At 36.1% G+C, this 14915-nt stretch overlaps 1 protein-coding gene across 1 annotated transcript in view; it reads left to right on the top strand.

The window, feature by feature from the left end:
* Nucleotides 1–14915, top strand: part of LOC114067774 (brefeldin A-inhibited guanine nucleotide-exchange protein 1-like) — a gene marked incomplete at its 3' end in the record, with an annotated part of 60349 nt that overhangs the window by 15126 nt on the left and 30308 nt on the right. The window contains exon 2 of the mRNA XM_027903434.1: nucleotides 10834–10864. Within this exon, the coding sequence (XP_027759235.1) occupies nucleotides 10834–10864 (31 nt within the window). The remainder of the gene's footprint in view (nucleotides 1–10833; nucleotides 10865–14915) is intronic.

Raw genomic sequence — 14915 nt, 5'->3', positions numbered from 1 at the left:
AAGCTCATTGTGTCTCTTCAGATGACTTACAAATCACAGGATTTTGTTCCGGATATGTTTCACTTCAGATAAGCTTTTTCAGGCAGATGGAAATGAATTGATTCAAAATGCTTTCCCTATTTCAAATGTAATCTTGTGTCTGCAAAGTTTGTTTCTGTTTCTGACATATATATATATATATGTATGTTTGTTGTTTTGGTTTTTTTTTTTCCCCAGAAACTCATACATTTCCAAACAGAGTATGAGAGATGTGCTTGAGCTTCTGATCTTAAAAGTGAGGGAAACTTACCTATTCATTTGAGGGAGGGGAAGGACAGGAAGCCCAACTTGATACGAAAAGGCACAATGTGCATTACCACTGGCTTACTTTCGTTGTAAGACACGATACTACATTTCTTTCATTTCTGATAGTTTTCACCAGAAATGTCATGCATAATCAGCTATGTTGCTTAAAGTTTGCAGCAGCAGAACTCAGAGGGCAACATTTCAAGGTGCTGTAGCAAATCAAGAGCTACTGATGATTCACCTTCTCTAGAAACAGACAAATATATTTCACGGTCTTAAACAACAGAGCTAATGGTTTCTGTGTGGCTTTGAGGAAGCGCAAACCCACCAGGATTAGAAAGTGTGTGCAGTCCTGCTCTTACATGCAGCGCAAGCCACTATTCTGCTGACTGGAGCAAATACTGAATCAAGTGAACTAATGAACATTTGAGAAAATTGATAGGAGGATCGAATGTATTGAGTCTCTCTGCAATACGTGCTATTGAGAATATCTGTCCTGCTTTTTCACTCTATTTTCTCTTTGATGAATATGCTGAGGAACTAATATACCCCATCAGTTGACTCAGGTAAACAAGAGCAAAGGTGAATCTTCTGTCTTGCATGAGCTATTCTAGAGAGACTGCAGGAATTACATATTATTTCAGACCATTAAATGGTATCATCCTTCAAGCTTAACCTTGCCTCTCTCCCTTAGATTTGAAACTTAATTCAATTAGTAGATTCACAACTCTTTTTAGGGGAGTTACAGGTATTTGCAGGAATTCACACACACAGGGTGCTTTGTAATGCTGGGTTGCCATGACAGAGGGGATGTAAATATGAACTTGACTTCTCTCAAGAATTATGCTGATTATATTCCCTCTCTTACGGAATTTATAATCGGTAGTTAGTTTCTTTTACCTTGCTATGAGTTAGTTAGATGGCAGTTATGATTCTGTGCAAGAATATTTGAAAAATCATTTAGTAAGGCAGAGAAGCTGCTTTTTGTGGTGGTTTTTTGGTTTGTTTATCTCCAAAAGCACTTGCTGTGCTTTTCTTAGTCCAGTGTGTTGGGATTTTCATGAGAGACATTGGTAAGAATCTTTTTGTATATTGATCTGTATACTGTTGCACTCAGTTGGTGAAATGGCTTTTTCTGTAAAATATAGCTATTTGAACCTGACTAATTGTAGTATATCCTTTGATCCGACTCTTGTAGGGAGTCTTTCTTATTTTGGTTGTTTCTCTACAGTATTTTGTCCCCTTATATTCTTCAGTAAAGAAATAAATTATCTCCCTCAACAGAGGTTCTCATGTGTCTGTTGAATTTCATTTTCTGTTCTTTCTGTGATTTTAGTCCATTATAAATTAATGAACCATATTTCCCTAGCAGTAGTAGTAATACCAGCTAAAGGATTTGTTTTCTTCTTAGTTTTCTTCTCCATCCTGCCCTTGGCACATGGCAAAAACGGCTGAAGGAACTGATAGATGCTTGTTTTGTTTTTAAAGTCTTTTAAAAATTTAAGGTTAAAACTTAATGGTTACCTTCTTAATCCAGTGTTACTTTGTTACTTTTGAACTGGTAGAGTCCCTCTGCAATTTTATAGCAGGCCTGCCCAGTTGTATTGGCTTAATTCAGGTTGATGATGCAGTCAGGAGGAAAGAGGTGTTAAGTAGAAAAAAGGTTTTGCTGTTTAGCATGTTAAACAAAATCTTAAGTTTTTCTTGCTGAATAGTCTTCCTTTGTTCTGAGTAGTAGTTGACTCATCTGTCTGCACAGCCTATGTATGCTACCTACTTTCTTTAAGCAGGAAAAATTACAAAAAAGGAATAAAAATAACAGAGTGGAATTAAATTTATGCTACCTTCCTCCATGTGGATAGCTGTTGCTGTGTTGCTGGGGTTGTAGCTTCTAGAATCAGAATTTATGGAACTCACACGTATTTTAGTGTGTGACATGAGAAAGAAGGGTCAGAAAAACTATACACATAGTGAATATGAAAAGGAATGTACAGCTGCAGACTTCCCCACCCTTGCATGATAAAAAACCATTATTGTCCTTGCAAAACTTCATAAAAAAGAAAAGTAATGCTGATGAAACATAGTGGGTAAATTTCATAGAGTTTTGCAGTATATTTATTCCAGTGTACTTTTAGGCATCCACTGCAACGAGCAATTCTGTTCCAGCTCTTCTTTCCCGAAACATGATGCACACATGGCAACTCAGGGTCATGTAAGTCTTCAGTGAGTTGAAACAGCTCACTGACCCAATGAAAACTAAATTTGTCAAGCTATTAAAGTTTGGTGCTTTGGTAGTAATTGTATGAGGAGTGTGCAAATAAGCACAGACAGATGTGTGATGTAGGAGGCACCAACTTTATTTTGGAGGTCACCCTCAGACTGGATTAAAGCACATTGAAAAATCAATATAAGCAAGATCCTGCCTGTAATCTGGTTATATCAGTGTGTATTTGGTGTATATTAATGCCCCTTTTCAGCAACTTGTGCTGCGAGTTCTGGGCATGAAACTGATACACAAAGGCAGGAGGAGGAGGCTGGAACAAGGTATTTGAAAGGTGTGCTGTGCTTGATTAAAATAAATGTACATGGCTGTCCTCTTCTCGTAACTGTGTTTAAAGATACAAATAAAGAGTCTCTTTCCATTCTTTGATTTTGATCTAAGAAAAGACAAAAGTTTGGATACTGCTGAGAGTTTACTGTAGATATAATAAGGGATGGGGCCCATATAATATTGAGGGGAAGCAGAGCAATTTACTGCTACAGAAAACAAGCTTTTCAGCCATGTGCTAGAATATAAATGCTACTAATAATGACTACAATTCAGTTATCCTTGGTAATGTGTGACCTATTTGTGTGTCACCCCGCCTCCTCTTCTCAGTAGTCAGTGAAGCAATCTGACAGTAGTCTCAACTTGATTTAGCAAATAGAAAGATTATTACAGAAAATCCAGTTATAAAGTCCCGCTGGATTGAATTATTCTGTATTAATTTTAAGCAGAATGAGGCCACTAGAGTAGTTTCTGGTTTTCTGTAGATTTACCAGTGATTTGTTATTTGAAAATGTCACATCTAATAAGCTGAAGGAGCAGGTACTAAGGCTGGCTGAATAAAGACAGGTTGTGCATTCAGGTTTCTGAAATTACACTAGAGTTGTGTATTCCTGAATGGTGTCCTGTGAGCAGGGCTGGGGACAGGTTGTAGTTCTGTATGAATGTCTAAAAATGGCTGAAGAGAAAATGGAGAATAGGTGAGAAGATTGCTTCACAGATAAAAAACCCATCAAACATATTATCTTTTGAATTGCAGATATAAAAGTAGAGAAATACTTCCCACAGGATTTGCTGCAAACCTTTAACATAGCGGAAAATATGGCATGGGAAGTAACAACATAAAATATTCCTTTATTGCATGAGCAGTTTCTTCAGAGGATTAATGTCATCTAAGGTTTAAGCGTTTCACCTGTACAAAGTTTGTATTTGTGACTTTTGAGTTTTTACCATGTGTGTATGTACACATAAATATTTTTCTACGTGCTTGAAAGGTTACTACGCCATGTTTTTCAAAGATAATGAGGTATGACTTAGCATTTCAGTTGATTAGAAGGTTCTGCAGAGCAGAATGAAGAGGGTTTACACAGATTTTCATCAAAGGTTGTCAGACTCAAAATGTAATTGCTGTTTGTTTGGAATGCTGCAGCTTAAATAGCATGTTTAGTCTGCTTCCTTAGTTACTCCTTCGATACCTGTAAACATGAAGAAGCAATAGTATAATAAGTTGGAATGGCAAACAAGTTGAAGTGTTCAAATATACTCTTAAGATTCTTTTGTTTGTCTGTACAATGGTTATTTCCTACTATATAAATGCTAAGTGAAGACAGCAGTGATTTTCTTAAATCTGCACAGAATTGCTCTTTTCTGTTCATGCACCATAGCTGTGTGAGCTGTAATTTTGAAGACAGAGTAAACTAGGTATAATGAAAGGTAATTGACCCCAGCAAATACCAGCAGTCATACAGATGTGTAAATAAACTGTAAATGAAGGCCTGTGCGAAAGTCTGGGCTCAGGAATTTTGTGGGAGAAGAAACACTTGTGGTATTCTACAATGGGAAGAATGTACACGGGTAAAATTCACACTTCGATGCTATACGTGCTTGCACTTGTGTCTGTATTTCTAGTCACTGCGTTCAAGAGGATTTGAGGGAAGGGAGGAGAGATCTCTGCATCCTGGAAGGCATGATGGAGAAAGCTGTTTACAGGATTTACAGGGAGACATAGTGCTATCATATGCATCTTGGAAATTCCACTTAAGGAACAATTTAATCTTTCAAAAGGAGTGGTGTCTTCTTCAGGCTACCCAAAATACTGATTGTTTGAGTACTGACTTCCTGTAATGAACATGCATGCACTACTATCAGTTTGAGGTAGGTCAACCTGATTTGATAATCGAGGGGAATTACAGCATTGTACTAAACTGTTTTATTATACTATGGTGATCTGAGATCCCAGTGAGGCTTATTAGAAAGCTTTCATTTTTTGTCTGCTTGCTATTTGCATACACTGTTGTGGTTTGCCATTGCAAATAGATGTGTTAAAAGTTATTGAAAATTAATTACATTGCTACAGGTAAAAACTAAATGGGAAGGTAAAGTACCATAATCTGAGTTTGCTTGTTACTCTTCTCTATACTTCTTCAACACGAGGAAACTTATAGAAACTGGAGTAGTTCATAGTTCAGGGGCAGTGAGGTGAAGGTGAGGCTCAGTGGGACCAAGAAGAGTTGGCAGCTGGAAGCACAAAGAAAATCTCTCTGTGTGTTCTGGATACTGTGTATCTCTTGGCAAATCTTCAGCTTTGTGGAAGAACTGTAAGCAGTTTAGATGTTAGGAACAATGTTTGGGTAAAAGCAAGTGCTAAATATGCAGCATGTTTTTTTACATAAACTTTTTCCTTCGATGTACTGACTTAGCAGAAGCTGCCCACAGAGATCATCTCTGGATTGTCACTGTATGAATGACCTTGAGTTAAAAATGGCTGGATGCTTCTCCAAGTCTGTTGTTGGGTCTCCTTAGACATGATTATTTTAGGTTTTTTCTGAAGTCTATTAGTGGCTTTTGGGTGCTAATGCTTCCTTACTTTAACTGAATAGGCAAGAGACTTTCTGACACTGCTTGAAGTTAACAGATATCCAGAAAAAAACCAAGTGTCAGACATTTATTTAGAAATATATTCTAATAACCTATTTGGGGGAGAACTTAGCATGATCTGCTTAGAATTTTGTTTCATTGAGGGAGAAATTGTTCTGTGGACTTCTTTTATTCCCATGAGGTTTACATGGCTTTACTAGTGTGACCTCCCGTTTGGTCAATTTTTGTAATTAAACTGTTACCGTATGTGTAATATCCTTGTTACATAGTTGGGAATGTAGTTAATTAAAGTTCTCTTCAAATAAATGCTGAATTTCTACTTTTATGTAAGAGTGAGCACAAGTACCTTTAGACTGCTGTGTCTTTGAGGATTTCCAGATGCCTTGACATGGACAAGGACAGTGTCAATATTGTTAATGATGAAAACTTGTTTTTTTTTTTTTAATCTCTTAGTTGCCAAATATTTTGTATGATGATGGAGACAGTCAGTAGAATACTTGGGTGGAAGAATGCAAAGTCAATTCAAGCAAAGCTTTTAATGTTCCAATAGAATTTCACTCTTTAACTGTAGATAACACTATAATTTAAGTTCCTCTTCACTGCATGTTCGTTGTGGCTTTGACTTGAAAGAATTTAATTCACATTGATTCCTTCTCACAGTAGTCTTCTATAGTATAAGTCTTGTGAACTCCAAACATTGATTGGTTTCCTTGAAGAATTATGGCCTGTGCTGCTTGGCTGGTGCTTCCTTCTGATTGCCAGATGGCTACAGTTCTTTAAAATGCCAGTCCTTACTGCCTTGAATTCATTATATATTTAATGCTTTTTTGTTTGTTTGTTCTTAGTTGTATATTGTTGTAATTTTTTTAGTCATCTGCATACATTTTTTGGATTTTTTTTTTTTTTTAATACTAAGGGGAAGAGTATCTTCTGTCTCTCCCCCAGTGAGCAGAGGAGCACATGTATACATTTTGAGTGTAATTTTTATGAGGTATTTCTTTTTTTCCAGTGAGAATGTAGGGTGTTTTCTATTCCAAAAGATATACTTTCAGTTAAATAAACTTTTATTCTTATGTTTACGGTGAATATTACTCTTTAGATGTGCAGATCCTTGTAGAATTGAGACTTATGCATGTGCTTCTCTGACAGGGAATGCCAGTTATTTAGAATACAATATTGAGGGAACACAACATGCTCTTAATTTTTGAATACAATTCTGATGCAAGAATGGAAAAATTTAATGAAAGATATGTGATAAACACTTGCAAGTGTGGGGATTTTCCTAGCATCGTATTTTGTAATGGATTTTTTAAGTATTTTTCCATTTTATGATAAATATTTTCCATTTTTCCCAACAGCAAGTTCCATAAGAATTCTTTTTCCTGTAATCTAATGTACAATTTGATGTTGATATTGTAGAGTCTGTGTAGCTTTCCTAAAGTTAACAGTTCAGTTATCCCTTACTTCATGAGTGTTATCCTTAACTTCTGCCAAAGTATAACTGTAAGATATTTATACTTTACATGGTATGACAGCATATTTAGGTAATCAGAAGAAATATTACCTAAAGACAACCTAGAAAAGAGGTTCTGTTTCAGATGCAGAGGGATGTTGGCTTGGGAACCAAAGGAATAATCCAGTCATAAACAAATTTCCAATGGGAATTACAGACACCCTGCAGTGTAGTTAAGTTTTAAATTATGCTTTGAATTGGATTTGGAAGGGGGGTAAACAGTGAATGAGATCTAAGTTGATAAAGTCTTACCATTATCTTTAGAAAGAGATTTGGAAATGTTACAGTTGCAAATGAGACTAGCTGGTTAAAAGGTGTTAAAGGAAAAAGCAGAAAACTGGAAACAAACTGGGGTTTTTTTATACAAAAATGATGACCCGTCTGAAGAGGGTAAGGAAAAACTTTCAAAATACGTGCTGAAATAGTGAATTAAAGCTGGAGAGGTGAGAAAGGAATTATGGACACCTGTTGTGGTGGTTTGCCTCTGGCCAGCAACTAAGCCCCATGAAGCCTCTTACAAAAAAACTGTGGTTTGAGATAAAGACAGGTTAATAAGGGGAAAAAAAAAATAAAAATGGGGGAGGAGTAAATCAAACCCCAGAAACATGAGTGATGGAAAAAAAAAAAGAAAAGTAAAAAGACAGTAGCTCACCACCAGGTGACCAAGGCCCAACCAGTCCCCAAGCAGCAGCAGGCAACCTACACACACACACAGTTTGCATGACACGATATGGAGTGAAATATTCCTGCGGTCATTTGGGGTCAGCTGTCCCAACTGTGCCCCTTCCGAACAGCTTGTGTGCCCCCATCCTGCTCGCTGGAGGGGTGGGGGGAGAAGCTGAGAAAGGCCTTGACTCTCCGTAAGCACTGCTCAGCAGTAACTGAAACATCCCTGAGTTGTCAACAGTCTTTCCAGCACAAATCCGAAACACAGCACCATGTAACCTACTGTGAAGAAGATTAGCTGTGACCAAGCCAAAACCAACAACAAAGGTCTTACATATTTTCAGAGATTTCTTTGAAATGATAATGGTCTGTACAAGTGTAGATGAAATGGAAAATTATGCTGAAACTACTGTACATGACTCATTTCACCTGTGTGGTGAAACGGCTGGTGCATACCATTGTAAAACTGCAAAATAATGCACCTCTTTGATCAGCTCTCGCTTCTCTGTGGAAAAGCCACGTAGATTTCCGTTAATTCTGTGGTATTCTGGAGCTCTGTGTGAGTATGAGATTTCAGGAGGGATTTATTGTGTCATTGCTGGTGCACTTTATTTGAAAGTACTAAATATTAGTACAATTAGTTCCATTTTAGGATACATAATCCTTTCAGTTCCCTAGAATAATCTGAGCTGTTTTCCATAGTAATTCTGTGTTTACGTCACAGATAATACAGAGGAAGACTCCGAAAGCTGTAGTCCTTTTCTACAGTTTTCTTCCCCTGTTTCAGCATCTTACATCCTCTTTTCCTCTTCCTTCCCAAAATTAATGGTGATGTTGAGATAAGCTTTTCCAGCTCTTGGATTCTCTCTGTTGCGGTTTTGTTGTGTGTTTGGGGAGAGGGAGAGCAAAACAAGGAAGTGACCTATGTTTTCAAGCCTCTTCCTTCTCTAGCTAATTTTTAGTTTTGCTGGGATTGCTTTTTCCCATTTAAAAGATTGTATCAGTCAGTTCCATTTCACTTGTCTTTAACAGATTATTTATCTAGTGTGAGAATTGCTAGTTACCTTTATTATAATCTGTTTTCTGATGATAATGCTTCTTGAATTTTTGTATGGTTACTACTGGATGGGGTTGTTACATGACCATGAAATTGTACTGTGATTAACTTGTGTTTTGATGTGGAGAGCAGAGGGAACAGTCATACAGTGAAGGAAATTACATTTTCTCTATTCTCAAGGGTAAAAGGAAAGTTCAAGTCTGATCTCTACCTCACTCATAGTAGCAGTATCAGCCATTAAAAATATTTTGGCCTTCTAAAAATAATTGATGTTGACTACTATAAGAACCTTCCTTTTTATTTAACAAAGGTTATAAAATCTGTACTTTCACATTAATAGGCTTAGGCGATGCTGGTTGAAAAGGCAGTAACATTTAATTAGATTGACACACAAGCTTTTTCCTTCTGCTCAGTTTTGTGGGTTTTGTTGGAAACTTCAAGCTTGGAAACCATTCTGTTGTATCTGTTGCTTGGTAATGTTTGTTGGACAGACTACAGAGCATCTCAGGGAGCAGACTTCCTGGGTATGAATGCTAAGGTGAGAGGTGAAATTATGGAAGGTATGAAGATGCTGGAGGGAGGAAGAGAGTTTCTTCTCCTTCCTGTTGGTCAGGGAGGAGAAGAAACTTCAAGGAAGTGGATTGAATGTCATAACCTGGGAGGAAAGCATACTTTCCTGAAGCATTGCTGACTACTAGGTTAATGTTGTTATTATTATTACTTATTGAGGAATAGTGGATGTCTGGAATATGGATTTATTTTCATGTTTTGAACAACCGCGGGTAATGCACATTTGAACAACCTCTGGCTGTTTCTGGGATGAACCATTGACCTGCTAACCTGGAGCTTACTGGGGGTAAACATGAACATCAGTCATATCAGAAATAAGATGTAGATTTTAGGTTGTTGTGTATTCCTTTTGTTCACATTTCTTGATGTTGAGTAAGTCTTTGAGTAAATGTATTTGTTGCTTGTGATTTGTGATAAAATGCCAAACCTGAGAACCTGTGTCAAGTAAGTGAATCAGTGTGACTGTGTGAAATGGTAAATGAGGGACAGGACACAGATGAATTGTCAGAATCAGTCCATGCCACTAATTTAAAGCTTATACACGAAAACCAAAGTAAGGTGTTGCACTTAGTTGATTATGATTTTACATGTTTGAGCAGGACTTGGTGTTAGAACAGGCTTCCTGAGATGATTTCTTATAACACACACACATATATATATATATGTGTATATATATATATATGTGTGTGTGTATATATATATATATATATATACATATATATGTGTATATGTGTATATATATATATATCCATTCTTGATCCCGTACATCAAGAATGTATTCCTGCAGCACTGGAAAACTAGACTTTCCAAAATCCCTATGATTTAAGCATGCAAAATGACTAGAGCGTACAGGCAAGACTACTCTTGAAACCAAAGATATTTCCTAAAATTAGTTTCAGTAATTCAAGCAATTGTTTTACAGTATGTTTTCAACATAATTTTAAAGTGTTTGTCAAAAGCATTAAAGTCTTAGTCCTTCTGTTTTTATGTATTTTAAAATAGTATGAAATAGAGGCGGTACAAACTTCTTTTCCTCCCCCTTAGTCATTACTATGGTATCTAACACTGTTTAAAACCAAATATGATAACTAGTCATTAAGATTTCATAGAAGAACCAGCAGTGGTGCATTGTTTGTTTTGGGTTTCTTTCTATATAGTCTGCGCCTTTTTTTTTTTTCTGTGTATGCCTCATTTAACAAGCAGTGTGTACTTCCTATCTTTTATGGATAAATTAATAGTTCTAATAATATTTTGGGTTGCCTTGTTATTTCTATGTATGTGAGCTGTGAAGGGAGTTTGCCATGTCTTGACAGAAACATTCCAGGGATGTGGTGTTTAGCTGTCACGAGTTGATGCAAATTTAAGCATTGTTTTGAATATTGATTCGTAAAGTAATTTTGATAGAGTTTGCAAACAATGCAGGTAAAGAATAGAAGTACTTAAGAAACTGTTTGTAAACATGTATTTTCTGTTGTATACTAATCCTGGTTTCAAATGTTTGCCTAAATAGTTTTGCTTTCCAGACATTTTCAGTTATTTAATTTTATATTTGTTGTTATGACACCATTTCTATAACTATGCCTTTGTTTCATTTTACAGAGGAAATAAAGGCTGAAACTGAAAAGCAAAGGTATGTGATAGTTCATCATATTAAGTGACAGTGCTTTTAACATGTTAAAATGTTTATGATACTTACTCTGCAACGGGAATACAGGTTCTCTCTGAAAAGTATTTTCAATATATTTTGGATGGCTGGTAGTATCTGGAAATGTGCAAATAGTGCTATTTATGTGACTGGCTGCTGTGGTGCAAGGCACAGGGCTTGGGAGTAGCATCAGAAAATAGCTTAGAGAGGGCAGGCTGATACTGTCTGGCCAGGGAACGTAGGAAATGGGAATCAAAATTGGGAAAGGTCTTTGTGGGTGGCACGGAAGTTTCTTTCTTTGTATTGGTGGAGAAGCCTTGAAGTGGGCTCAGAGAAGGGGGAAAGAGCCTGGAATGCAGATAAAAGACTTGAACTGTGAGTGAGCAAGGAGAAGAGATCGGGGTGAGGAAGTGGGAATGAGCAGAGAAAACCAGTGTAATTTGAAAAGACAGTGTGTGGAAAGGACCTTGTTAGGGAATAGGTGTAGATTTGTGAAGGCAGTTCATCCGTGTGTGAAGGTAGAACCAAAATTTGACATTCAGCACTCTTCTGCTATCAGCAACTAAATTTTTAAGTATTGGTAAGCTGTGGAGAGCGTTATTAGTATTTACGTGTTCCACAGTGTACATTACTGACTGTGAGTCAGGGCTGTGTGGTGAGGACTTTTTATACCACCTGTTGAAAGAATCAGATCAGTGTGTGAAACTGATGATGAAAGTGTTCTTACAGCTTAAGCAGATGGGAGCTGCTTGGGAATCTGTGTTCTGCCCTGGTTTTGGGCAAATCATTTCAACCACAGCTGTCAAAATTGGCTTCTAGTGATTTCTACTTCATCCCCTGGGTGTTTGAGCTGAAATCTGCAGTTTTGGACTTGGAAAGTATAAGCACATCTAGCTGGAGGGAAAACCAGTGGGAACTTAATTTCAGAAGATGTAAAAGAAAACTTTATATCAAATACGCTGGAAAATTTAGTCATGCAGCTTATCAAATTGGGCACATAAACCTTAGTGGGTGCATCTGACTGAGGCTGTTGCTTCATTTTCCACCAGCAAAATAAAATCATTAGCTCAGAGTGGGATTGTAAAAATAAATTTAATATTTGTGTAGTGTTCAGAAGGTGTTGTATCTAGCACCACAAGACTGTCTCAGACAGAAAGTAATAAAGTGGATTTATAATAAGGTTTTCCTAGAGTAGTATAAATAAAGCAGAAGTCCACATTGTGAAAAGCATGATAAGAAAAAAAAAAACAACAACCAAACTTTAATGTTAAATATTCAGTGAGAGATGTTTGTTCTGGGCACTGAATAAGGAAAGGTAATATCTGATCCTGTAGTTAGATACCATGGTAAAACTAATGAGAATGCTGAATTATAATTATCTATACAAGTATGATTCAGCCATTTCTGAACTTGGGGTGTTTCATTCCCTGTCCTAATAATGTCTGAAGTTGTGTTTACTTTGGGGGTAGAAAGTGTCTGCCTGTGTACATTTTCTAAATAAATTTTGATTTCTTCAGTGCTGTCTTTATTTTGACAGTAGCTTTTGCTACTATGAAGGCATTGCTGGACTTGGAAATCGTGAATGGACTTCCTTATTCTTACTGTAGAGTCGATTTTTTTAGATGCAGTAGAAAATACTGTTATTCTAGGCCTTAGAATAGATAAACCTCTTAGTTTACCAAATTTTTTTCAGCTTCTTATTTCTGTAATTGAGATTTGAATACCCTATCTAGGAAATTCTAATGCTGATTCTTTAAAATTTTCCAGTCCCTGTTCAAGGTAACTAATCTCACAGTTAACCTGGAATGCATTGAAAATTTAATGATTTCCAGCTTTCAGAAATTTTACATGGAAAACTGCTTGTTTTGTTGGTTTTTTTTTTTAAATGGAGCTGGTATTTGTTAGTGGAGTGGAGGGGAATGGAATAGAAAAGTGCAGGCTGATTTATATAACTGGTACACAGCAAATGCTTCCAAAGTGGTTTTCAAAATCCATTGTTTGATACATACCTTAGCCTTTTCCTATTGCTGATATGTAATGGTCAGCATGTTTCATAATTCTCATGCTTGGTAGATGCCTTGGTGGAAGAAAGTTTTGAGGATAGTTTTTGGTTTTAGAGTCTGCTGGGAAAAAACCAAACATCAAAAAACCAATAAATCAGCAGAAGCAATTCACTGACATTAAGCAGAAATGTATTCTCCCCTCTGTGCTATCCCCTTCCCTTACATCATCAGTAACGTGATGAGGTTATTGAGTTGCTTTCCAGAGACAGGTGTGCATCATCTTCCATACTAAATATCTTACCCCTTTTAAAATAGCTTTCAATTAAGAGGAGCTTCAGGCCTGTTCTGTAACCTGCTCTGGCCTGGGTTCATCATTTCTAGAATCTCATCATGGTATGCTCCTTGTCTGGAACAATTCTGGGTTTATTTCTGGAGTGCTCTTTTTAACTTAATTTTAATGGTTTCAATAGACATAATCACTAGATGAGGAACAGTCTTGTCATAACATAAGCAAGAGATAACCACCCTTTCGTTCCTCAGAGAAAAGCTTTTATAAGAATTTCAGAGAGATTTAAGAACATAGAAGAATCATATATTTATTTCCTCTGCAACTTATCTGATTGGAGTTTTGTTCGAAAGAGCTCTGCTTCCAGCAAAGCAACACAGGGCAATAAATAAAGTTGCACATCCAACAGAAAAACAAACCTCTGATTTTCTTTGGGGGAAAAAGTTGTAGGGATAAATTAAACCTTAAAAAGAAATGTTACTTAGTAGAAAGTAGCATTTTAACACTAATTGTTCACTATTAAGACCTAAAATTTAGGTGCCCTTTTTAAACAACCTAAACAAGGAGCTCTGTTTGAATGTTGTACCAAACATCATCTCAAGGACAATCCAGCTTGCTTCTTGAAAAGCTAAAACTAATGTATATTGATTAGTTTAAGGCTCACTTCATGATGCATGGGACTGCAATCATTCCTTAGATTTATAATAAACTCTTGGCAGTTCATTCTTCCACTTCAGTGATGTGAAATTGAATGTATTCCTTGAAGCATCTGATTTTATTTGCAACATGCGTAGGACCTGTGTTTGAATATAGTTGTTCTGTAAAGATCTATTTGCGTTGCTGCAAGAATTTTACAATCCTTCACTACAGAATATGATGTTAGGCCTTTTTTTTTTTTTTTTTTTTTTTTTTTTTTTTTTTTTTTTTTTTTTTTTTTTTTTTTTTTTTTTTTTTTTTTTTTTTTTTTTTTTTTTTTTTTTTTTTTTTTTTTTTTTTTTTTTTTTTTTTTTTTTTATATATTGCTTGTGAAGTCTGTTTAAGACAGTGTAGTTTACCTTTAGTGTAAAGATACCTGTGTGTGCACAAAAAAGGTCAGGAATGCTTTATAGTTGATAAATGATGAGTTCTCTGTGAAATAAAAGATCTGAACATCTTGCTTTCAGCCAAAGGCAAACTGTATTGATGCACCCAAATTAGTGAAAAATGACCCATTCTTAAGGACCCTTTGTCAATAAGTATTAATGAGCATGACCTTTCTAAAAGTGCTGTAAGCAATAAAACTTCAACAGCTCATAATCTTCTTGATTTTGTATTGTTAGTAATTTTAACAATGTGAGATATATTGGTAATCATTGAACTCTTAAATTCTGTGGTGTCACCTGAAGCAGAGATAGGGTGAAGGTTTGGGTGGGTTTTTTTATTAGTTTGTTGATTTGTTTTTTTCCCCTGAGTATGTTCAGGGTTGAAGTTCAGATATGATTTCATCTCCAAAATAGATGTACTTTCTCCAAAGTACTGAACCAAACTTGTGTCATAATACAGTAGTTGAGTAGTTAATAACTTTCAGGATAATCATTAGTTTTGGCAAGTTGTATTTTTATTGGTTCTAGTAGTAACAAGCTTGACATCTCTGAATTATTGTTTGATGTGGAAATTGTATTGAATAGATTTTCTTCTTCTCTGTTTTTTCTCTTCTTTTCTTCCTCTCTGTTTTCACCAATCAAATAACGGGAGTCTTTTCCTATTT

Source organism: Empidonax traillii, unplaced genomic scaffold (assembly GCF_003031625.1).
Source record: "Empidonax traillii isolate 1590-97213 ecotype Southwest subspecies unplaced genomic scaffold, ASM303162v1 scaffold959:size240107, whole genome shotgun sequence".
NCBI classification, from domain to species: domain Eukaryota; kingdom Metazoa; phylum Chordata; class Aves; order Passeriformes; family Tyrannidae; genus Empidonax; species Empidonax traillii.
The sequence above is the reverse complement of the archived record's forward strand: the minus strand, read 5'-3'. Positions and strand labels throughout refer to the sequence as shown.